Source organism: Takifugu rubripes, chromosome 11 (genome assembly GCF_901000725.2).
Source record: "Takifugu rubripes chromosome 11, fTakRub1.2, whole genome shotgun sequence".
NCBI classification, from domain to species: Eukaryota; Metazoa; Chordata; class Actinopteri; order Tetraodontiformes; family Tetraodontidae; genus Takifugu; species Takifugu rubripes.
In genome coordinates, this window is record NC_042295.1 from 2,432,713 (window position 1) to 2,457,205 (window position 24,493).

The 24,493-nt window shown below is 44.2% G+C and overlaps 1 protein-coding gene across 2 annotated transcripts; it reads right to left on the reverse strand.

Annotated features, from left to right (window-relative positions):
• Positions 1-112: 112 nt before the first annotated feature.
• myo7aa (myosin VIIAa) lies at positions 113-24,340 on the reverse strand. Of its 2 annotated transcripts, XM_029844376.1 has the most exons (51): positions 24,219-24,340; positions 22,088-22,151; positions 17,467-17,580; positions 16,649-16,801; positions 15,888-15,905; positions 15,214-15,398; positions 15,004-15,125; positions 14,491-14,633; positions 13,763-13,876; positions 13,621-13,689; positions 13,407-13,491; positions 13,203-13,279; positions 12,972-13,091; positions 12,713-12,855; positions 12,405-12,615; positions 12,199-12,334; positions 11,985-12,091; positions 11,640-11,777; positions 11,234-11,392; positions 10,356-10,448; positions 9,535-9,629; positions 9,125-9,209; positions 8,785-9,003; positions 8,570-8,677; positions 8,283-8,492; positions 7,999-8,202; positions 7,717-7,893; positions 7,493-7,582; positions 7,295-7,422; positions 6,979-7,105; positions 6,773-6,892; positions 6,282-6,455; positions 5,769-5,996; positions 5,384-5,551; positions 5,104-5,221; positions 4,902-5,028; positions 4,642-4,811; positions 4,293-4,483; positions 3,973-4,097; positions 3,699-3,856; positions 3,251-3,404; positions 2,940-3,095; positions 2,757-2,862; positions 2,562-2,675; positions 2,348-2,438; positions 2,046-2,152; positions 1,759-1,944; positions 1,504-1,620; positions 1,202-1,285; positions 1,010-1,129; positions 113-826 (listed from the first exon to the last, which is right to left on the reverse strand). In XM_029844376.1, the coding sequence occupies exons 2-51, from the start codon at positions 22,103-22,105 to the stop codon at positions 734-736; spliced, it is 6,555 nt and encodes a 2,184-aa protein (XP_029700236.1). In that variant the 5' UTR covers positions 22,106-22,151; positions 24,219-24,340; the 3' UTR covers positions 113-733. The 2 variants fall into 2 exon arrangements, with proteins under 2 accessions (XP_029700236.1, XP_011616358.1); XM_011618056.2 differs by lacking the exons at positions 15,888-15,905; positions 24,219-24,340 and having other exon boundaries at positions 22,088-22,105.
• Positions 24,341-24,493: the final 153 nt, after the last annotated feature.

Consider the following 24,493-nt stretch of genomic DNA (forward strand, 5'->3'; position numbering starts at 1 on the left):
TCCTGTTCAGGTTTTAGGATGGAGATCTAAATGATCACACTCATCAAAGGTTGTATAGTTTTCTGCAATCATGCAGCTCAAGATGCAATTATGGGATGATTCTATTGCATTTTTTTTTTTAATTATTTAATTCATGTTTTTACCAGTACTTGCAAACAAGTTAAGGTAGCGTACATTTTCATACAAGATAAAAAGACACGCCAGTGAAAACGGATGGTCTTTCTTTATCTGTAATATATCATGACATCTAAAAAAGACACTCTGCTCCTGTCACAGGAACATGACAGTATTTTACAAAAGCTTCAAAGCTCCAGCATGGAAAATAAATTATCTATTGTCAAAATCAAATATAATATGAACAAACATGTTTCAACAGTATGAGCGGCATACAAGTAATAGAGGTTTTTAAAAATAACAACACGTGTCCACCTCCATGAGACATGAAGAAACTCATGGACAACCTGTGCTGGAACTCTTAGAGGTAGTCATCCTCACTAGACGGCTCATCTTCATCCACGTACGGGTGGCACTGGTAACGGTTGCTGGGGCCTTCCATGGGGTCGTCGCTGCTTGCGGCGGAGGAATTTGCAGTGGAGTTGGTTCTGTCAGAGCTAGCAGAAGGACTGAGACTCATCCTCCACAGCTGGTGGGCAAAGGTCCGCCCCCAGCTGCAAGGCTGGCCAATAGGGCGCAAGAGCCGGATGAGCTCGGTGGCCTCCTGCCAGTAAGAAGTTCACTTGGTCTGAGACCGCCCAGAACGCTGCTTGTTCATCGTGGTCAGCATCTGGCTGATGTAAGAAGTCAGTAGGTCGTCCATTTTGTAGCCCTGTAATAGACAAACAGTAAGTTTAGTGCATGTGTGTTTTAGTAAAGACTAGACCAGCAAAGTGAGGACAATTTCGGCTGGTCCTCGCCACTTTTGTGGTCTGACTGAGGGTTGGGGTAAGGGGCTGTGGGATGCCTATGTAAAGAGAGTCCTCACAAAGATAGAAAGGCTGCTGTTACCCACCAGTGAGGTTTCACAAAGCAGCTTGCTGCCTCTGACCAGGTTGCCGATGGTGATGTGAAAGTAGGTGTTTCCGCTGCTCCAGTTGGAGATCTTCGTGAAGGGGTGGGTGGTCAGGATGTCCTGGCCGAAAACAGAAAAGGACTCTTTGATTTTTCTTGGAGACCCCTGGGGGCCGACTTTACTGGCACCAACCTTGGTCTTCGGGTCAATCAGGCTGACTCCATGCTTGTTGATGGCAATCAGCAGGATCTCTGGAAAGTTGGGCTCTGTGGTTTGCTAAACACAAAAGGCACAATAAAGCGTGTGATAAAATCGTGTACGACAAAATCTTGAAACCAAAAATCGTGAAGTCAATAAAGAATTAATCTGCAAAGAAGAAATTAGAAATAAAACTACCTAAAATGACAGTTTAATATGGGTTTTAAGCATCTTTTCCCATCAGCCATCAGCCATTGGTACTTCGGAGACAAAATAGTGTCATTACATAAGTTTACCTTCACTTCAAAGAAGGCCGAACCAAAGGTAGGCCACTTGTAGATGATCTTCAGAAACATCAGTTTGGCCTCTTCTCGTGATTTCCCAGCCTGTTTGTTGAAGTATGCGACCACAGACTGGAACCACAGCAAAAATTGGTGACAGATAAATAAAACCAGACGGCCGATCCCCAAAGCGATATTTCAAATACGTACGTTGGTCAAGAGGATGTGGGGAAACCTGAGTTAAAGAAGAGTTCAAATGAAAAGCTTTACCCGTTTCCAGTCATCTGGTGACATCTGGCGAATGAGATCCTGGGGAACCAGCTCACGAAGCATCTTAGGAATCGTGGGAAAATGGGATTTGTCGTCTTCGAACTTGACTCGGTAGATGAGGGCCGCAAGTTGAAAGACCTCTTCCCGTGAGCACTTGTGATAGCCCCGCAAATATTTAGGCAGTTCCTAATGAAAAAAGAGAACAACCTGAAACTGTTTTAAACTAAACTAATTTAAGCTTCAAACACGACAAAGTGAAAGCTGCCGGAAAAAAGTCTTCGGTGAACCTGGTAGAAGTGAAAGATGGAGTCGGCAAAGGAGTCCTTCCCTGGAACGGTGCTGGTCCATAACTTCTTCATGAAGAACACCTGGTAGGTCAGACACGGGATGATACCTGCACTCAAGAAGAGGTTCATTTAATATTCTGTACTATTACATAACACCACATTATGTTTTTCAGTGCCTGCAAACCAGTGGAGTAATGCAAATGATGCAAAAAAGGTGCTGATGGAATGATGAAACCACTTGAACTTAGGCCACAAAGCTGGTAATAAATTATTCCTTTTCTTGTTCTTGACTTTACACGAACCGTCTTTAGTAGCTGGTCTTGATTTCTTGATCCAGTCTGTCAAATGTCGCACAAAGTCAAAGAAGAAATCCCCCTCTGGTACGCTGATTACCTACAGAACAAACAAACAAACACACACACACACACACACACGCAGAATGTAATGCATAGTCCAATAGAGTAATCTACTAACTGTACTGCATTCAGACAGCAGGGGGTGATCGAGGTGTCTCACCTTGTCTGAGATCTTCACAAAGAGGCTGAAGCCTTCAGCAGATTTGAGCAGAAGCCTTGTTGAGATGTTCTGACAGAAATCCTTGGCTCGGGTGCTGGACTCCACCTCAAAGGCCTGCAGGTTTCACACACACAACCTTTGTCAAAGTCTTGTTAACACCCAGGGAAGCTGGAACATTTCCAACGTCATTCCTACCTCATCTGTATCATCAGGGAAGTAGACTTTGTGGAAGATCTGCGTGGTCTTATGTTGGATGGCCTCCACTTCCACCAAATGAGGGGGGTACTTCCTGGATCCATTTCTGTTTTTTGGTTGATTATTACAAATATTCAAAAAACGAAGAGTCTGTCTGCTCGTGAAGAGTTCAACAGGCCCTACCGCAGAGCTTTGTGCAGCCTTTGCATGCAGTCTCCAGACAGAGGGTGGTGCTTCTTGGACTGGAGGAAACGCTGAATATGCGGCAGCAGAACGTTACTGGGAGGAAAGAGCCCAGTACACAGCCAGAGCAGCTCCCAGCCTTTCTCCTCACTGTACCTGCAGCATCCCAAACACACGGTTTCATTAGTCTGAATCTCAATACTTCCCAGCCATCTGTGAAGGTTCCAGTCCGAACTTTGCTCCCAGGTTCGGTCGGTACACAGAACAGAGCTAAAGGAGAAAGATCGGTGCATTGACGTCAGGGTACACACTTGATGTGGTTGTCGGTGAGCTGCTTGATAATCTGAGAGTAGATCTCATCCTTGAGTGGTTCAGCCTTCAGGGCTGCTTCAAAGATCTGGTCCGTTAGCTCATTTACTGAGCGCGTCCTTTTGGATGGGTAGTCACCTGTGTACTTCATGATGGGTGGGGCGGCAGTCAAGGAAAGCAACAATCGCAGTACTTTCAGTACTCAATCAGCAAAGCCAGAGCTACTTAGAACAAAACGTCTAGATGTCCCACCTCCCAGGACAAACATCAAGCCGATTCAATTAACAGTTTGGTAAAGGAGTGCCATATATCCAGGTAGACTCTGCAGTAGATTCCCAGATCAGCACTGTTGAGGGCCACTTTTTCAGGCGATCAACCGACATGGCCGTCATGGGGAATCATGCTGAACGAGTGGACGTTGCACACAAGATTGCACCGTTTTAAGGATATCTATAAAAGACAGGCAGGCCTCCTGGGACAGGTCCTCGTGGTTGACAACCTTCTTCAGAAGCGGCTGCTTCAGCGGCTCTCTGGTGCAGCTCCATAGCTTGTCTTTCCCACGATTCTTCGTGACCATCACCCTGCTCAGGGTGTGCTTGGGAGGAGCCCTGTAATGCAGCTGCAGGTTAGTCAAAAGTGTTGCTCTTCAAGAACGAACAACGCAATCAACATACACTGGTCACTCATCACCAGGTATAGTGTGTGTGCACATGTGTGTTTTGACCTAAAATAATCATAGGAGAACTCCTCCAGGGTGTAGGGTTTCACCCGGTCAACACTCTCGGGCAGGACAAGTTGTGACACGCGAACCGACTCCTGACGCTGGGCTGGCGTCATGGTAACCAGCGCCTAATTGGTCAGATTATATCCATCAGATTGCACGAAGACAACAGTAGATCAACTCATGCTTTAGAATTTTAGCGTAAACACCACAAAAAATGCTGTGTGACGTTATCAGAAAGAGGTCCTGTGTGCCTCACAGGACTATTAGAAGACAAGAGAACGCAGGTCTAAGGGTTTAACGTCCGCCATTAAAGTTCTCACCACGAGTTCCTGCTGAGGGCGGATCATGGTGGGCAGGACGTAGACACAGTCAGCTGGGAAATCTCCCCTCTGCTTGCTCCGTTCATTGACGCCGTGCGCCCAGCCAGAATTCAGAACCTGTTCGCCTGTGTCCTGGTCCAACACAATCAGGTCTCCCTTCATGAAGCTCAGGAACGTGGACTCCTCTCCAACTGGGGCAGGAGGGGGAATGATTAACCGGAGCTCTCTCTTTAAACATGCTACCGGTTTGAGGCCCGCTTTATTACCGCAAATACAAAACGTGCAGGTCTCTCAGATCACAACCTACATCTTCCAACCAATCACCTCCAGCAGATTGTTGGAGACTTACTGGGGTTGGGGTTGTCCTGGAGTGCAACCACAAACGTGGACCTCTTCCTGAGGCCTTCCAGGAAGAAGACGACCAGATCACGGATGTCCTCTGCGTTGTTGGACGTGAAGGTGTACTCGTCGCCTTTAATGGTTGCTAACGTGAAACTCTGACTCTGCAGTTTGCTTCCTCTTGAAGACAAATCCAGATTATCACATGTAAAAAAGTGATCATTCTTCAAAACTGTAAGAAATCACTCAGACCAGGCTGGGATTTCTCACCTGCTGCTGGAAACTGCAGTGATTTCTGGGAAGGAGAGCTCCAAAAGCACCTGCTCCTGCTCATCTACAAAGTAAACTCCGGTCCAGTTGACCGCAATGATCAGATCGTTTTTAGGCAAACTGGGACCTTGAAGGAACGTGAAACATGTTTTATGCCGCTTATGATGATTTGTCAGCATCGTGTGTGAACAAGGCCGCTCACCTGAAAACTTGAAGGCTTCGTAGAAACGAGAGAAAAGCAGCGGCCACTTGTGACGAGCAAAGTCAACCACTTCCTCCTTCACCTTCTGGGGATCAAACCTCTTCTGAGCGTAGATTCCCTGCAAACATGTACACGTTTCATTGAGGATGAAATCTAGTCAGAATCTCAAGGTGGCTCCTAAAAGTCCAACAGCTCACTAAAACCATCTGGCTCCATTTGAGTTGACTGACTTCAACTAGAGAAAAAGGAGGAAGAGGTAATTTCCTCTGTTTCCGTTTGCCTTTTTATGTGCAGCCATGATGAAATGAGCCCACTTCTCCACAGTCCTGGAGGTGCTGATCTCTCTGTCAGGAATGTAAGAGGGGATGAGGCTCAGCAGGCGCTCCAGGAGAACTTCGGAACCATAGTCGATGTAATACTGTTGAGAGGCCAGTTCTGCCAGCTCATCCTGGAAAGGCACAAACGGTCAGAATAAAGATGCAGATTTCTGAAGATGAGGCAACTGGGACTAAAGACACCTTCCATGATGTGTGGGATGGACAACTAGCATGAATTAGAGATATTTTAGAGTATTAACCAATGACTCCTGTAAAATGTATGGAAATAAATAAGAAACTGTGTATCACACTATCTGATCAATGGAGTTGTTCTCTTAAAAAACTAACCCTGTCACAGCGGTATTCTCCAAATTTGACCCCCCTGATGATCTGTTGGTAATTGAGGTTGGTGGCGATGAGGTCATCGGAGGGACAGTGCCATGGCGTGAAGATCTCCTTCCTGAAGAACAGCCGCCAGGGGGCGTTCCTCTCCTGGGCTCCCTGTTCCTTGGCGTACTGCTCGCACTGCGACACGGCGTCCATCACGTGATCATTTCCACTGCCTAAAGATGACACCTGATGGAGGAAAAGGCTCATTCGCTGCTGACTCAGATGAGAAATGCTTCTCCTATGTTGATAAAACCAAACGCATCACAAAGGTTAAAAAAAAATCAACTCTGTGGATACCACAGGCCTGTTCAGCAAGGACAGATGAATAGCAAGTATTTCATAGTTTGTATTATATAATGTATATTAAGCATTGAGTACATATGCAACTGTACACACTGAAATTCCCTTTAACCAATAGCTGAGGTCACAGCGACCTTTGACCCTAAAGCTTTTGCCAAAATTTGAACTTACTTTGTCAAATAGTGCAATGTAGAGAGAGAAGCCAAATCGGTCCTGCAGGTTGACCTTGTCAGACAGGGCGGTGCAAAGTTCCTTGGCTGTGGTGGCTGAATCAGCCAGCAGAGTTTTGGTTGTTCCGTCCATAAATGTCACCGGCAGCATGATGGGCTTCTTTGACTTAGTTGCCTGGAAATGAGGATGTCATTGATCAGCTGAACCAGCCCCCACCTCTGAAATGTCTTTTTTGTTATGGGTGATGTCATGTGTGAGCGCGTAGTCGGATATGCAGCCACAAGGGGGCACTGCTGAAAATTTGTGTGTAAAAATGTGTCGATTTAATAAGTCATTTTTTATTCAAATTAGGGTTGAAACTTGCATTTCTTGCAATGGGATATTCATTTTTTGTATTATCATGCTTTAAATTATTAATATTGGTATTACATCACTGTTTGTTTGTGTGTGTGTGTGAGTGCGTGTGTGTGCATATGTGTGTCCGTGCACACCTGCAGCTCCAGCCAGGATGGAGGCTGTGTCCTTGTTCCATTAACAAAGGTGCGTCTCAGTCTCTCTTCACAGTACGGGGCGTACCCCGGGGGCCCGTTGCTGATGAAGTTCCTCAGGTACTAAAGCATAAGACAAACATGACAACAAAGCAACAGTAAATGAGAAATTGTAATCGCTCTCTCCTCAGTGGCCATTCAACTCTCACCTTGACGAATTTGTCCGAAGGGGCGAAGCAGCCGACACACAAAGAGATGAGGATCCAGCCCCGAGCATGAGAGCTTTTGGACGGGTTTTGACTCAGTTGCTTACAGATCTGACAATAGATTTCATCCCTTAAAGACACACACACACACACACACACGCGCACACAGACACAAATTGGCTTCGGAGACTTCTTGTTTTCAGAGACTCAGACTTAAGTCATCATTATTTGGGTGGTTATGGACCCTTCAGCTTAAGGAGGAAGGATGTTATCTGTCAGATAGATAACACTGATGCTAGGGGTGGGGGGTTGGGGGTACCTCAGTGCCGGTCTCAGGATTCCGTTGCCAATGATAAAGTGGAGTTTCTCCAGGTTGGAAGTTGGCCTGTCCTCCAGCATGCTGTTGCCATGGAGACTGTACTCGCCATCATTCAGGCGCTTGGTAACCTGCAAGGCATCCATTATGACGTCTCTTGGCCTGTATGTGAACGCTGCACCAGGGCTTTGGGCTCCTCACCTCCTCGGTGATCTTGGACTTCTTCTTCAGGGTCAGCGAGACCAGTTTGTGCCGAACGCTGTTCTTCTTGTGGCCGTCAGACTGAGGAATCTGGAAGCAGGAAGTCTCAGATGAGCTCCTTCACGTGCATATGATGCACAACAATGGAAACTTACCGACTTAAAGCTGGAGCCGATGTAGCACAAAAGTGGCATGAACAGGTCATGTGAGCGCCTCTATCTTACCTCCCCCTCCCTTTGCAGTGCCTGCAGCTCTCTCTTGTAGGTTTTCTTTCCCAGCGTCTCGTAAATCTTGGTCATGACTGGGATCTTCTCACTGCCGTCGATGATGGCCGTGTGGTATTTGGGCTCTGGTAGGTCTCCCATGAAGCGCAGTATCGTTATCCAAACTGCTAAAGCAGCCTAGCCGAGACAAGAACCGGCATGGAGGTGGTGAACAAGTCCAACAGACAGACAAGCAGACATGGCAACTCTTTGATTTAAGAGTGTGAGAGATTTGTGGCCTACCAGCTGATCTCCCTCGTCATCATGGAACAACAGAGGCTGTTTCAGAGGCCGTCGAACATAAGTATATGAGGTGGTTCCCTGGAAGTAGGTGGCGGCAAATTTGGCAAATTTGTACTCGGACAAATCTTCCTCTTCGTCCTCAGGCAGAGGAAGAGCCTCATCCAGGTCCTCCTCCTCCAGCTCCCGATGAGTCCTTTCCAAGTCCTGTGACATAGAGAATAAGTTGAGTTTAGAATTCTGGAATTAAAGCCACATAAAAACAGTAAACAAAACCAACAGATCACCTCAAAGCCGGCGGGGGCTTGACCCTCTTGACCTGGGAGCGAACTCGTGGTCCCCAGAAAGCCAAACATCTTGTCCACCATATCGGAATCGTTGACAGGCTCCAAACGGGCTTTCTCCATCTGTTCAACCATCTCCTTCTTTTTGCGGGCGTCCTCTCGTGCCTTCTTCTCTCGCTCTGCGTCCTCCTTGGCCAGCTGGGCCAGGCGCTCCTAGAAGCCAACAGTAGAACTGAAGTTTACGGACTTCCCAGGAGATCCAAACACAGAAACGGTTGCTCTTCTCTTACCTGGTGATTGCGTTCGGCTTCAGCCTTGGCTCTTTTAGCAGACATCTGATTCCTCAGCTTGACCTCCTCAGCAAGACGCATCTTCTCAGCCTCCAGCCGTCTGTGGTACTGATGGGGATAGAAACAACTTTCTGTTCGAAACCCCGACCACGACGGACCGCGGAAACCCCGGCCGGTACCATCAGTGCTGTAAATAGAACCGTGTTGGTGTCTACCTCTCCTCTCAGCCTCTTGTACAGCCGGCGAGCGATCATGCCTCTGGTGTAGGCCTGGATGGTTATGACGGCTTGCAGGCGTCGCCTGAAAGCCCAGCGCACTAAGAAGCCCCGGCAGCGACCCTGGAAGTAGGCGATTCGCCGACGGGCCACGTGATAAGATGCACACAACTTCCTGGAACGAACCAAGGCTTGAAGGCGAGAGAAGCCGGCTCGCATCTGCAAAACCGGTCAATTCAAGTACGTTAAGGCAAAGCTCAGTGTCTGCGCGGTGCATTCTGGGAACACGGTACGAGTGGTGATCCAGGACAAACATTTAAAGAACAGAGAGGTTGCTCACAGCTCCATAGTTCTTCCTACACTGATACCCTCGCCACGTCTTCTGGATCAACACCGCTGACTTCCTCATCTTCAGAAAGTTGGATCTGATGGTGGATCAGGATAGAATTAGAGCAAGAGGGGGAATTAAAAACGTTTAAAAAGCCTCAAATCATTGTGAGGACATTTACTAACCAGCCTAAACAGAAGCACCTCAAAACGTTAATTGTTCAAACCACTCATCTTAAAATGTGCCAAGTTAGGGATTAAATTTACTTTGACCAAAGTTTATGTCTTGGCTGTTTTTTGTTTTTTTAAATTTAGGCGTGCACGTGTGCTGTTGGATTTTTGAGTTTAAAAGATTTACTGTATAAGTGTTTTCATTAAACAAAAGGGATAAAGAAAGACAGAGGGAAAGGGTTTGAAGCGCACCTGTCTTTGAAGCCTCGGACAACCTTTTGGATGAGGATGACCTTGTCTGTGATGGCCTTATCTCTCTCGATTTCCAGTAGCATGTCATGGTGATCCTACACAGAAGGACAGCTGTCATATTCGGAGATACTGCACGGCGATATTTCGTGGCAATTAGCCTCATTCATTCAGCAACACAGCTAGATGTTGGAAAACCTCTCTTGCATAGGAAAATCCATCCAGTGGAGATGTTTCAGCCCAGCCTCAGCATGATTTCACATTCCATTAGTGCTCTAGTTTGTAAAAGCCACACTGACATTGAGTCTTTCCTGAAATGTCTTTCTTTCCTGCCAGGAAAGTATGCCTTCTGCCCTGTCCTCTCCTACTTCCTGTCCCCGTTTCCTGGCCAGTCCATCAGGAAGCCCTGATTGAGGCGACCTTATATCCAGTCCAGCCTATGTGTACATTTCTCAGTATGTGGTATCACAAATTAATTCTCCACATACGCAGATGTGAAGCCCCCAGATGTTCAGATGGTTTAATGGCATCAAATCAGATTGTAGAAACAAACCAGGTCCAGAGATACAACGGTTCCACAATAATAGGCTGTAAAAACAAACCACTGGGTCTATAGCATCAGCAGATCATGCGATAACCCTGTCACCATGGAAACCAACTGAAAGTCCTGCCATATTGGTGACTGAAGAGATCAGACGTGAGATCAGAGTTACAGGAGTCACTACGGGGGTTCCTTCTTGTTCTTAAGGGTCATTTGGCTTAAATATGTCACTGTTCCAAACCAGCTGCATCCAAAACAGAAAGACTCTTTAATGAAGATTCACCTTGAGGAAGATTTTTGTCTTTCCCATCTGCCAGTCGTCATCTCTGCCCAACACCACCTCTGAGATCCTCTGACAGGTTCCTTTGAGGTCCTCCTGATAAGAAACAGCAAGAATTTAATCCGTCTTACATCTGACTTAATTACAACCTATGTGGAAAGTGTGTGACAAATACCAATAAGTTTGATACGTATCAGGTTTTTAAATAAACTATTTTGTCTTCGATCCATTTACTTGTCAGTGTGACATGATGTCAGACAAGCATAGATATAAAAAAAGACGGGTTACTGGGGTTACTGAATGGACAAACACTTTAGTTTCATTTAGATGTAATCTACTCAAGAGTCAGCTAGCTTGAAGCTGCTTAAAGCTCCGGTGTCATCTAGCCCCCCACTGGACCTGGACCCTTAGCTGGTTAGCCACAGGGCTGCTGGGCTCGGACCTGCCGGCTGCCTGTCAGATGCAGCTCCGGAGTGGTCGAACCAGAGATTTCTTAATTAAATAGCATTGCAATTAATTGCTTACATTTCTTAAATAGCATTGCTGCAGAGTGGCTCTCTCTCTTCCACACAATGTCACAATTTAGGGAAGCTCATCGAGTCTCCGCAGGAGGAAACATGTCCACCGACAATTGAGTTTTCCAGGTTCCCTTTCAACTCTCCGGTTTAATGGTTTTAAAACAGACCTTTCTCCAAACAGCCACGAGCTCTAAACATGACCTATAATGATAAAAGAAGGAAAAGGACCTGCAGGGGGGCACCTGACTCACGACGTCCATGCTAACCAGGCTGGCACTTAATAATGTAGAGCTTCTAAACCTAAAAGTTCAGTCTTATATCGATCCTATAAGAGGGTTTGTACCTAAACAAACTACACTGTACCTGTTTGTATGCCGGCTTGACTCCAGGCATGAGGACCCTGTACCTGTCCACAAACTCCACAAAGGTGTAGCGGATGGGATATCCGGCACGGCGTATCCGAATAGTCTCCATCATACCAGAGTACCTCAGCTGACGCACGCACAGGTCCCTGTCAAACAGCTGTGGAAAGAGACAAACCTGAGCTGGATCTAGTCACAGTTTGGTGAGCATTTTTAAAGAAACATTTGAATTCACTTTTGCCATTTTAAAATTACATTTATTTTTAATGCTCTTTCTTTAGCCGATACATAAAAACAGCACACGTATTTGCCCCGAACCTGCTGACCGAGCAGCTTAAGCTGAACAGAGAACTGTTGCCCTTCAGGGTTTGTTTAAGTGTATCCAAGTCCAAAGTGCAGAGACTCACCATGGGTTTCTTGTATTCATTGGGCTTGATGCAGCGGACAAAGAACGGCTGACAAACGCTTAAAGTCCTCATCAGCAGCTCCAAAGATCTCTTGAACTGACTGCTGAGTGTGGGCGAGCGTTTCCTGGTCTCGGCTCCCTACGGAGACAGCGTTAGCGTCAGGGTCACGCTGCAACAATGTCCTTTCTCTCTTCCTGAGTGCTGACATTCATCTTTCTCTCTGTTTTTAAATAGGGCCGGTAAACATCCACAGTGTCGCCGCGGCAGCACCGGCACATACAAACACTTGGATACACTGTAAAACGGAACCAGTCAGCATTTACTATATTTAATCATTGTCTTTACCATAGCAACATCGGCCTGGAAGATTTGTTTGATGAATTTGTTCTTCGACGAATGAACTAGTTGAATGATGTCACCATATAAAGTGTCCCTGTTCTTCTCCAGGAAGCCTGCAGAATGTGCAAAAAGGAAAATGCACACACATATTTTTAAAAGTTGTGCAACTAAGTGGTAGAAAGATACATTTTTGAAGCTTTAAACAGGTACAGTGACTCACCTCGAGTCTCATAGTAAACCACACCCGCAAAGTGATGGATGCCAAACTGAGTTTCGTGGTTGTTTTTGGGGGGGATGTAGTTGCTGTTGAGTTTGTGCTGGAAGTTCAGCTTGTTCAGCATTGTGGCATCTGTCCCCTGGAAGACACGAACACGCCAGATGTGACCAAAGTATTCGATCTGTGAAAGGGGTGCCGTCTGCGCGCACCTTAGGGAACCTGCTCTCCTCGTCGATGAGGGAGATGATGTTCATGGGTTTGATGGCGATCATGTCCAAAGCATCCTGGTTGTCGGTGAACTCGATGTGCTGCCAGTTGATGTGCTCCAGGTTGTACTCCTCCTGCTCCAGCTTGAAGACGTGGCGCACGAAGAACTGCTGCAGGTTCTCGTTGGCGAAGTTGATGCACAGCTGCTCGAAGCTGCAGCGACAAAGAATTTCAGAGGGACTCGGTTCAAAAGGCGGAACCGGACCCACTTGTGCGTGTGCGTGTGTGTGTGCGCATGTGTGTGTCGTACCTGTTGACGGTAAAATTCTCAAAGCCAAAGATATCCAGCAGTCCGATGGAGCGTCTGGCGTATTTTGGCTGCGAGAACATCGGCTTGTAAATGGCTGCGTTGATCTTCTCCACGATCCAGACGAACAAACGGCCGTAAATTCCCTGTACACACAGAGTTAACTCTTTAACAACCAATAATACTTTCCTCTCCTCTATTTAAACAATTAATTGACACTACACAACTACATTTCTGGACCACCCTGGAGCTCCATCTGTACCTTGACAAAAGCATCTCGTACGTCCAGCGCTTGATCCATGCTGAGCGGAGTGGACACGGTTTCTCCTCTGGTGATCAGAGTTCTGCTGGTGAGGCAGTTCATCAGATCCTTACAGTCCACCTGCACACAGGAAGGGTAGAGCTTTCCGAGGGCTTCCAGCAGCAGCTGCACATTTCACAGTCAACCAGAACTTTTTAAGGGTTTATGAAGTCACAATTTGAGATCTTTCACCTCGAGCAGAGCAGCAGAAGTGGTCAGATGAGGGCTGCGGACGACTTCGCAAGCATCCAGGTTGTCATAGGTGCGAGCTGCCGTGTTTTAAAGAAATGATACTCAGGTTAAAGATGCCCCAAAACACTTTTATTGAACGGATTTCTATATACATTTCACGATTGATGTCATAAATGGAGAATCTTTCTTTGCTGTGTGCTTTACCATCATATCTAAGGTTTCCCATGTGTAAAATAGCAGCCAGGAGTTTCGAAATCTCCCAGTTCTCTTTCTCTGTGAACATCAACACCTGTGGTAAAGAGAAGATGTTTAAAGAGGTGGAACCTATTTTAAAAGGATTTAATTCTCTGTATACACCCACATATGGAGAACACGTGTCTCTTAACAGCTTAACAATCAGCCTGTGTGGAGTCAGTACCTTCATAGCAGAACGGATGTTGGAGTACTCTTTCATGTCATCGCGGCCGTCACACGTTGTGCAGTTGCCCTGGCAACAGTGAGGGGGGGGGTTAGCGTGACGACAGCAGCTTTGGCGTGGATGAGGCTCAGTTGTAAATTACCATGGTCAGGTAGGTGTAGTCGCCGGCCCTGCTTAGCCCCAGTTTCTTCTTCTCATCAGCAGTCATTCCATTCAGCATGCAGTAAAATATGTGGTAATTCCTCTCATCACAGGCCTGCAGGTACATGAATACACCAAACAATTAACTTAAACTACTGGAAAGAATTTGAGTGGAAGATTGTAACTTGATCAATCAATCAATATTTATTTATATAGCGTCTTTTACAATCAAAATTGTTTCAAGGCGCTTTCCAGAATCCCAGGCGATACGTGAGGACGCCTCAAATTCTGAGGGCTCTAAAGTTTCATGTAAAGTTTTAAGTGATTTCTGGGAAGATTCTGTTGGAGAACTGTCAAACATCTATGGAAATCACTTGGGAAACTTCCAGGAGAAGATGATGAAGAACCATGTTCATTGGATTTTAATTACAAGAGTAGCATTAATTAAACAAATGACAAGAAATTGGCTAAATAATGATAGTTTAAGATCCTGACAACCAGCTATACAGAATGTAATTGTAATTGTAAATGTATCTTTTGATATTATATATATTTGATATTTTTATACCTGTAATGAACTCCTCATTGTTTTAAATATGTGTTAGTTGTTATGGGATCTTGAGCCGATATTAAATATTGTTAAATATTTAACAGATCGTTAAAAAATATATCCTCTAACTTCACTGAACTAGTTTTATCGTGTGCTTATTAGGCGTCAGTGTCTCGTACCTGTCGGCAGACTCTGGACTTCTCCAGCAGGTACTGCTCTATCTTGGCTCCTTCTATTGCTCCTCTCTTGTTAAAGTGGATGTCAATGTATTTCCCGAAGCGAGAGGAGTTGTCATTGCGGATAGTTTTGGCATTGCCAAAGGCTACAAAGGGACATAAAACACAAAACTAAATTGTACTGTAAACAGTTTGCCCATTTAGAGGATCATTTTACATTTGCTTGTTTTTATTTGCCTCCTGTAAATACATTGTTGGTTTAAAATGAACCTCATTATAATTACTGTCTTGTCAGTAATGTCAGTCTGAGGATGTTTGATGCAATGTATGGAAATACTTGAAATGACGCCCTGTAAAATAGTAATGCAACTACACCAACTTAAATACAGAACTGGAGTAAATGCACTAAGTTCTCTATTGTTTGATCTTTTTGGACAACCTTTCCAGTGTTCGTATCTAGCAAGCTTCTGTTTCAGGCGTTAAAATGATTGTGCAGGGGAAGGTGTGTGCTGCTACCCTCCAGGATGGGGTTGGCCTCCAGGACCTGCTGCTCTATCCAGGAGTGTTGACCACTGATGGCCGCCAGAAACTGAAGGATCAGTTTGGTGCTCTCAGTCTTTCCAGCTCCAGACTCGCCGCTGAACACCAACGTAGCCGCAAATACAAATAGTTACGCCAAGCGTCCGGGTTCAGAAAAGGTCAAAGGTGAGAGGGACCAGCCTCTACCTGATGATGCAGCACTGGTCACGGTTGTTCCTCTGCATGTTGAAGTAGCAGTTGTCAGCTATGGCGAAGATGTGAGGAGGCATCTCGCCAATCTTCTTGTTGGTGTACAGGCGGATCTGATCAGCTGTGTAGATCGGCAGCAACTGGTACGGATTGACGGCAACCAGTATGGAGCCAGTATACGTCTGCAGGGAAACAGGAATTGGTTTCATGATCCTGATTAAGCCGAAAACGGAACAGTATGGAAATAATTTGAAATGTCTCATCAACCGTTACTCCAAAAATGAAGATGTTAGATATATATGTTAATTTCATAAACCCTCAAAAGACATTTAAAACTCTCTGGGTTGAAGACAGAACCCAAAAAAGGGTTAATGATGAAAGTCACTGTGTTGATTTAACATGGAAGATAAAGTTTTTAAACAACCACAGAGCTCTGGTGTAGCTACACCCAAAGATAACGTCCAGATATTAACGTAAAGTATAGCACTACTGTTGGACAGGTTCTGGGACTTGACCAGTGCGCTGAAACAACTGGTTCAAAGTTTCCACGTGTACAGAATACACACTGCAAAAATACACTTATGTATAGTAACATAGCTTTGCTTTTAAATTCTGTCATTCTCAGCTCAGATTAGCGTCCAGGCAGGCGGGGGTGTAGGAGCTACACTTACCCTGCCACCACAGTTTGTCTTCAGAGAGAACAGCAGAAGGAGGAAGGCAGGAGGACAGAAAGCGGAGCAGGTGCAAAGCACAGAAACAGAGATTAGAACAGAAACATGTGGATTTAAGGAAATGCTGAGGGACAGATAAGAGAAAAGGTGAACAGAAGCACTCCTTTCTAGAGAACAGAGGGGGTTGATGAAAGTGTACTGGTCTGCTGTAATGGAACCAGACATGGGATACAGGCCTCAATTAAAACAGGTGCTCTAAAATGTAACTGGAGACAGAGTGTGATGATTTGAATGGAAACAGCATAAAAACATCACATCAATGACTGAGATTGTCCTCTGCGCAGTATCTACTGGGATGTACTGGGATGTACTGGGATGTACTGTGCTGTGTAGTCTGTGGCGATATGTCCTCTTTGCATCTTTCTCAATTACTGTGTGTTAGTGGGTTTGGCATCTTTGAACCACTGGAACCGGCTCCTTGTGTTTCCGCTTTAGGACTTAATGGAGGATGTCACGTAGCACCTCAGCGTGTACATTTAAAAAAAAAAAACTTTCATTATGTGACAGAACTGTTTCTACAGGAACAAAACTATTTGTATATGATTATGGTGCTGCAATACTCAATGGGGTTTGTAATGAAACAAACATTTCTTTCATACACTTGTTCCTCAAGAATGTCGGGCAATTAAAGTTGCCATGAGAGCTGCGGTTTACCCATGATGCAACATCTCTCCAAATCACCACCTTTCAAGAATATTTACATATATGAGTTTTTCTCTGTATCTGATGAGCAGGTTGCGGAGGATTCCGGCTTCATTCAGGTCACCGAGGCGTATCATGTCCTCCACGCCGTGGATGGAGGTGGGGTGCATTGGCTTAATGTTGGTGGCGTTCTGGGGGGAGATCCAGTGCTCCTGCAGAGGAACGGGGCTCGATCATCAAACACACCTCATACTTTGTTCAGTTTTAGAGGGTAAATATACACTGATATTTCAAATTTATGTTCAAACTAGTGCAAAATAACATTCAAAATAAGTATTTATTGTCATCAGATTTGTGCAACTTGATCAAGTGGAGAATAATAATCACATTTATTTGCTTGATGTTGTTTCTATGCAGATAATACCATTTTACATACAACAAGTTCTTGTTTTGAACTTGGTTGATAAACTCAAATGGACAAATTTTCAGTATGTGGACGTGTGAAGTACGTTGTTAAAAGACATCTTAATAAAGAAACTGTGCTTAAAAAGTAAAGAGGAAAGTTTAGGCTGTGACGGGTTTCTATGTCAAAACATTACACATTTTAACATTTATTGTGTTGATTATAGTTTACTGTTTATAAAAAATTCTGCTCTGTAGAGGATCCTACATGCCTTTGCAAAACCAGATCATCTTAACAAAGGAAGTCTGGAAGCCCAGGAAGCAAGAATGTTGGTTGTATTGTAACATTGGTATCCAAGCTTTCCTTTACCTGATCATACATACTCATAAATACTGGATTCGTAGCCAGTCGACACGGTCAACATATGTCGATGTGATTGAAAATATCAATGCATCCTGGTAATCTAACACTTACATTGCCTTCGTCATCCGTCACCTGGATCTGTCCCGAGTCACAGAGTTTAACCACGGCACCGATGGGCACCTCAAACTCCCGCCCGCTCTTTAGGTCCAACCAGACGTAGTCACCCTGAAATAATACAAAAAAAAAGGTTTCAACACAAACTCTAAGAACACACAGATAGACCACAATTCTTTTACATTTTTAAATTTTAAAAATTATCCAATTTAAATTAGTTAAATTATCCACTGATCATCTGTTTATTTCTTATATCACAGTAATTGTTATTGTCCAGTATCTGTTATCAGAGGTTTTTTTTTTATGTAACTTTGACAGGTTATGTTACAGAATTCTTGTGTCTAAATGGTTAAAATCCTGATCTCCACGTTATGGAGTTACGATTCTCTTCGATCAACTAGAACTGATGTAATTCAGTTCTGTACTATTTTATCTGCTATTTCTGATGTTATATGTTTCTTTTAAATCAGCACACACAGATATATATATATATAGCTTTTACACTAAATATTTGTAAACGAATGAGCAATAGCAACACACACACACACACACACACACACACACACACACACACACACACACAGTGTACCGGTAACAACGTGCTGTGTTTCATCACAGTATTGACGTTGCGCAGCAGAGCCCATTTAGCCTGGTCCTTCTCATAAATGTCCACATATTCCCGACGCTTGTACATCTTCACGTGCAAACGTGTGACTGACAGAGAAGTCTGATGCCGACAGGCTTCCACACCCAATCAGATGCAGTCTAGCATCACAGGACACAAACTGTCAATAACACCCTGCGGATCGGTCCAAAGGACACGGTAAGTCCTGTTTCAGCAGACACGATATAGAAAAAGCTGAGATGAGCTTAAGCACGGAGAGAACCTGGTCCAGCATCAGTCATCAGGAGGATCAAACATCCTGGCTGGTGACCTGTAGTATGAGACCACGTCCCGTCCCTGACGTTACCCTGCAGCAACATTTTGAGATGACTGTCCAGCTCCCTCACACTTAACCCAGCCCCCCATCACAACCTCCGTGGTCACCCTTAGCAACAGGACATTGCTCCTGCTATCCTGGTGTTGGATTTCTGGATGAAGCAGTCCAAACTGCTTCTGCAGTGTCCCCAACACAAACATGAGCAGGAAAATTTTTTATCTTGGGAGAAATGGAAAAAACATTATAGCAAATACCCCAGATATCCAGTTGTGTCTGCAACTTTACTGTTATTTGATCATTTAGTATCATAATCAAACTATATAATATACGCTTGTAATTATTGAGCTGTAAAGGCAAGACTCATAAAGTCTGAAACTGTAAATTTTTGTACAGGATCCTCTTAAGCAAGTTTGAATCATGTTTAATTTGTGCAGTTACAGATCGCAGACATAAAAACTGAGAAGCAAATTAAATTTCTTTCAACTCTCGGTGGATTAGTTATAAAATGTGTGTGTGTGCGTGTGTGTGTTACATATACCGTGTTCAATAGTTTTGTTTAATTAAGTTAATTCTCCATCGGTCGCGCTGAACATTACACCAGCAAACACCCGCTACAAACGTTAACACACACTAAATAATTGAAGAGGGCGGATCTACAATGTCTCTCCCTTTGTTTCCTCTCTTTCTCTCTTTTCATTCAGCAGCACATCTAATTATTCACACACCTCTTCTTCACTTTGCTCTCAGACGTGACGGGACAAGCAGAGTGACCTTCCATAAGAACAAAACCTGAAGACGAAGCACTTTCACTGGATTTCTAATAGATTTAAATGACAAAGGTTTAAAAAGGTGATAATTACTCAATACCTGTATAAAAGAAACATGTTGTGCATCATTCAGGTAAACAGCCCTAACTGAAATAACTCACTGAGTGATGTGGGTGTGTGTTGTGGGTGTGTGTTCTTGTCTCATCCCTCAGATTAATAATTTAGAGCAGACGTGAGTCAGGTATTTACTTACACCTGCTGATGTCACTGATGTGTACAAATACCAATCCGGCTGCTGTCATTTAAAAAACCTCAACAAATGGAGTTGCAGATGCAAATAAATGCGTGTTCGGAGTTCATGAGATCACAGATTAGATTAATGGGCCCGTAAAGTTTGATTTCTCTTGCAATAGAGGGTCTGTCGTATAGAAAAAATGTGTGTTTGTTTAGTTACAGCTGAGAGGATCTGCCCTCTGCTGGGCTGTTTAGGAGAACCTGAGTTTGGCTCTATTCACTATTTTTCTCTGCTTATCAAACAAACACAAAAGAGAAGGAAAAACAATCTGGGAACAGTTCCAAAAAATAGTCAAGGTTTGGAAAAATACCAAAAAATGAATTTAACATCAAAACACTACAATATAGCTGCATGGACGGGTGTTCTCCTCGATGGGCACTTTGTAAAAATGGAAAAAAGTAAAAAGTTAGTTGTAATAATTATGTAAGGCATCACAAATTCTTAAGTTTAGAGGTTTTGATTTGCTATTCGGGCACTCTGCCACTGGTTTAATTTTGCATATTTCTCTTAAATTGTTTTCTTCCAACTGAAATCTCTGAATAAAGCAGTAATGCCTTAAATGGGTGTTTGTATGAGTGAGTATATGTTTGTGAGTGTGAGAGAAAGTTGTAGGAATATGTGAATATCATCAGCATATTGATGAAACCCCAGAATTTCTTAGTAAAATCCCCCTAAAGGCAGCATATAAACACAAAACAGACCCCAACCCAGACTCATTAAAGAAGTGGATGAAGCCCGTCTAGGTCTCCCAGGGATGTTAAACAACCAAACTGACAGGCAGGAGTGAAAGACGGACTGGAAGGAACCGAAGACCCGGCAGCAGCAGAAGCCTCGCTCCATATTACAATAGAGATCCCTGTTGTTGGGGCAGTTTAGATGCCCTGAGATGAATATTTACTCTATGTCAGGATGAAGAAATATGCACTCTGGTCCACTGACCCCCCCCCCCCCCCACACACACACACACACACACACACACACACACTTACTTCATTTGCATTTAAATGGACTATTTAGATAAAGGACACATGTTCAGTGAGAGTTAACAGTGGTGATCTATGTCCCTGCATTAACTCAGACACAAGTGACCCACTGGCTTTCCATTTGAGTGGACAGCAAAAATGACCCCCTCCCCCCCTTCTGTTCCCATCGACACGGAGAACAAGAAGATTAGCAGCGCACTGATTTACTATAGAGGCAGAAGATGAATTTGGATTTTTATTTCTGCTCAACTAGTAGCAGTTTGCAACAATAGAAGCTTAAAGCAGTGCAGAGCAGCCTTCCCTTAGACAGCTTTGACAGAATATAACCAAGTTTACTTCTTGTATTCAGGGGTAAATTGAAGTAATTGTGCTTAAAGTACTGCATCTTGTAGTATATTCTTACAGGTTACATCACAGAAGGGTTGTTTAAATGGGTCCCCAATAAAATGTACATTTCCTGAGGAAGTAGTAGACTTATAATGTCTGATATGGTCAAACGTTAATTAAATAATGGATCTGTACTGAACTGTGACTGAAAGTATATTAAACACGAAACCTTCTGTTTCTGTTGTAGAAAGAAATGTAATTTTATTGTAACATTAAGATAAATGATCGATATGACTGTTGACTCAAATGTTTAACGTTCTCATCTCCAGGATGAAACCATTTCCCCCAAAAGAGGCAAATGTTCTGATCTCTCGTCTCTTCTGGGTCTTACCTGGATGAGCGTGGTGCATCTGTAGCTCAGACGGCGTATATTCTCCTTCCAGCCTTCTGGACACTCGCACCCATTAGTTTTCATTTCCTTTGTCATGCTGAACAGGAAATGTCCTGCTTTTATGTTAATTAGCTCTTATTGAGCTATGAAAACTGAAAAGTTGTTGCTATAAACCGAAATAAAAAGAGAATGTTGTGGAAAATCTAGACTCATCCAATTCAAACTACCTAAAAAGGTTCAGTAGAAATGTTTTTCCCTTGTTACATTGTGTTAAATCAACGGTTTAAAAAATAGATTTCGTTTGCCCGAAGAGTAGGTCCTGCACCATCTGATGAGGCCGGCGGATGATGTGCAATGAGGGTAACATCTACATCCACAGCGTGTGTGTGTGTGTGTGTGCACGTGTGTGTGCATGCTTTATTGGTTTGTCCCATTTGGGCCTCTACAGCAGGGTAAAGCTGTCAGAGCTGATTACTTGATCAGAAGGCCGACATGTTTAACAAGGCCGAAAGTACACACACACACACACACACACACACACACACACACACTCACACTCACACTCACACACACACACACACACACACACACACTCACAGTCACACTCACAGTCACACTCACACTCACACTCACACACACTCACACTCACACTCACACTCACACACACACACACACACACACTCACAGTCACACTCACACTCACAGTCACACACGCACACACACACACACACACACACACAACTTCTTAACATTTTATTTTAAGACTTCAGTTTACATTGGGTTGCGATGGGTTGATATTACAGCTAGTGAGTTGGACCAAGTAGGTTGGAACAAATAACCGAGGATCTAACCTGGTTTATGTGATCAATTATTCAGATTTTTTATTGTGTGTGTGTGTGTTTGTGTCTGTTTACCTGCTGTAAAATGACCATGTTCTCTTCTTGGTCCTTATGCCCCGACGTTAACCCCTGCAGAAACCTTAGAACGACACACACACACACACACACACACACACACACACACACACACACACACACACACACACACACACACACACACACACACACACAGTAGTTATCTAGTAAATTAGAAAGCTGCTCAATTAATGGACAACAGAATACCAGCGCTCCACCAGAGTGTGGAATTTAAAGTGGTGCAACAGAAACACCCTAAAAATAAAATAAAAGAATTTGGCAGCACATTGTGTGGCTACTTTCATGCACCCGTCTGCCTGCGTGTTTGTCTGGAGTTATCTGTACTCTACTGCCAGTCTGAGCCCTCAAACAGCCATTTGAGGTATCTATAAAATATATAATATGCTGCTTGGTGCATGATTCAGTCACTCATGGTTCAGCTTTGTTTGGGTGTTACAAAATCAGTTACAGTTACTTGTACAACAAAATCTGGGGGGAAAAAAGTCAAATTTGTCCAATGAATTACAAAATGACAGAACCACAGAAGAAAATAGAATAAAAAACATGATTTATTCCTAAGGGCAGGGCTACGGTGTGTTGATGGTAGGTCCAGCCTGTGGTCCTGAGCACTCTGGACCAGGTTCTCATGAAGCCTATCTCTGTATTTCACTCATCCCCCACCGGCCTCTCTGTCCCAGCTGCTGGAAAACACCCCCACAGCGCAATGCTGCCCCCTTCAGGCCCCCCTGGTGATCGCGTTCTTCTTTGCTGATGCTTTTCCTGCAGTTTTGTTTTGGTGGTTACTTCCTTCAGAAGCTAAATTTCATGCTCTATAGTTTGAGTTGGAGATTGCCTGGTCCAGTTCAACAGCTTCGGCCTGTGTTGTCTGTTTTGGAGCTCCCATTTCAGGTGTTGCACCTTTCTGTCGTGTTTCTGTAATCGCCATGCGTTGCGTCATTAATGAAGCTTGGAAGCCATGACACAAACTTCAGGCTTTCAGAGGAGCTTTCATGTTTGGGATCGTGAGCAGATCTTTTCCTTTACCAAACTTTAGTCTTTCCATCATGTCTGCGAAGGATAGTTGTTGCCTGTCAAGCCATAAAACCTCATTTTAGAATTTTCGAGGCTCATCTCGGAACTTTTTGGTCACTCCAGCCTGGATATCCTGTTCTTCTTGCTAATGAGTGGTGACTGTGACGCCTTCACTCCTGCCCTCTGGAGGTCTTTGCTAATGTCTGACACCCGTTTCAGGTTCCACCAGTGGTCATTTCAGATGGTTTAACTGGCTGTGGTCAATATTTGGAATTTCAAAAAGTTCTAATCATTAGGGAAGAGCTACTCAGGTGATTGTAGGGCTGATCTGTTTAACGCTCTAAAGTTACATCAAATTGGACTATGTATTGATTAATTAAAACCACAACTAGATAAATTGTGTGAAAGCCACACGTATGACTTGACATAGAAGCGGCATCGCTCTCTCTCACGCCACAAATACACACAGGCCATAAATCTTTCAGGAGCTAATTACCCCAACCACAGGGGCAGCAGTCTGGAACAAAGGTCATGTTCCTCTCAGGTTGTGCGTTTGTGTTAAAGGCAGAATGTGAACAACATGCAAAAAAAAAGAGGAACGACAGGGGAGAAAGAGGTTGACACCCCAACAGAACAGCAGTGAGGGACATTTGACATTGTATATGTCAACCCTGGGTACCTTCACTTCAGTAGCATCTCCGTAACATCTCCTGATGCATCCAGAACCTTAAAAATAATCTGTCTTCTTATTCTGAAAGACCAATTTTAGCTAGATTCCATTTCCAGTAACATCAGTCTCATTGGTGTGACAGAGATGTTCCACAAACAGAATCTAAAATGTCTCTTTGGAGCATGGAGGATGTTTCAAATAAATGTCTAAAGGATGATTCAAGGGAGCTGAGGACTGTTTCTGCTAACACGGACGAGGTGAGGGCACTTCACTCACCTCACACACACACATGACCCAAATAATTGTATTTTGGATCTTTCAAGTGATTCCTAAAGCCTTCCAGAAAAGGAAATATACAAGAAAAAAGGCAGAAAATTGTCACAAGAGGAAAAAGTTGACATAGACGCAAGCCTGAGACCTTGAACTCACCTGGACTGAAGTCTGAATTCCTTCTTCTGCTGCTGTGAATCGATTTCTGCAGGAGAGGACTTCAGCTTTTACCTCTTTTGGCCATCACCGGTCTCCTCACCCTCAGCCCCAACAAGGGTTTCTTCCCCCATGAGCAGTTGAGCTGAAGCAGAAGTCAATGACTCTCACTCCTCCTTCCTCGCCAGGATTCATAGCATGATGCTAATTTACAGCCAATCAAGCCTGAAAAGCCAGAGAGGGTCAGTGGAGGTTGTAACCAGACACCAGAGACAGAC

Bases quoted from the DNA above. Each gene is read 5' to 3' on its own strand.
- myo7aa (XM_029844376.1), bottom strand. The intron at 13,877-14,490 runs GTACGAGACACT...ATGTACCTGCAG, and splicing joins AGTCCAGAGTCTGCCGACAG to GCCTGTGATGAGAGGAATTA. The intron at 2,863-2,939 runs GTAGGGCCTGTT...ACCAAAAAACAG, and splicing joins AGGCTGCACAAAGCTCTGCG to AAATGGATCCAGGAAGTACC.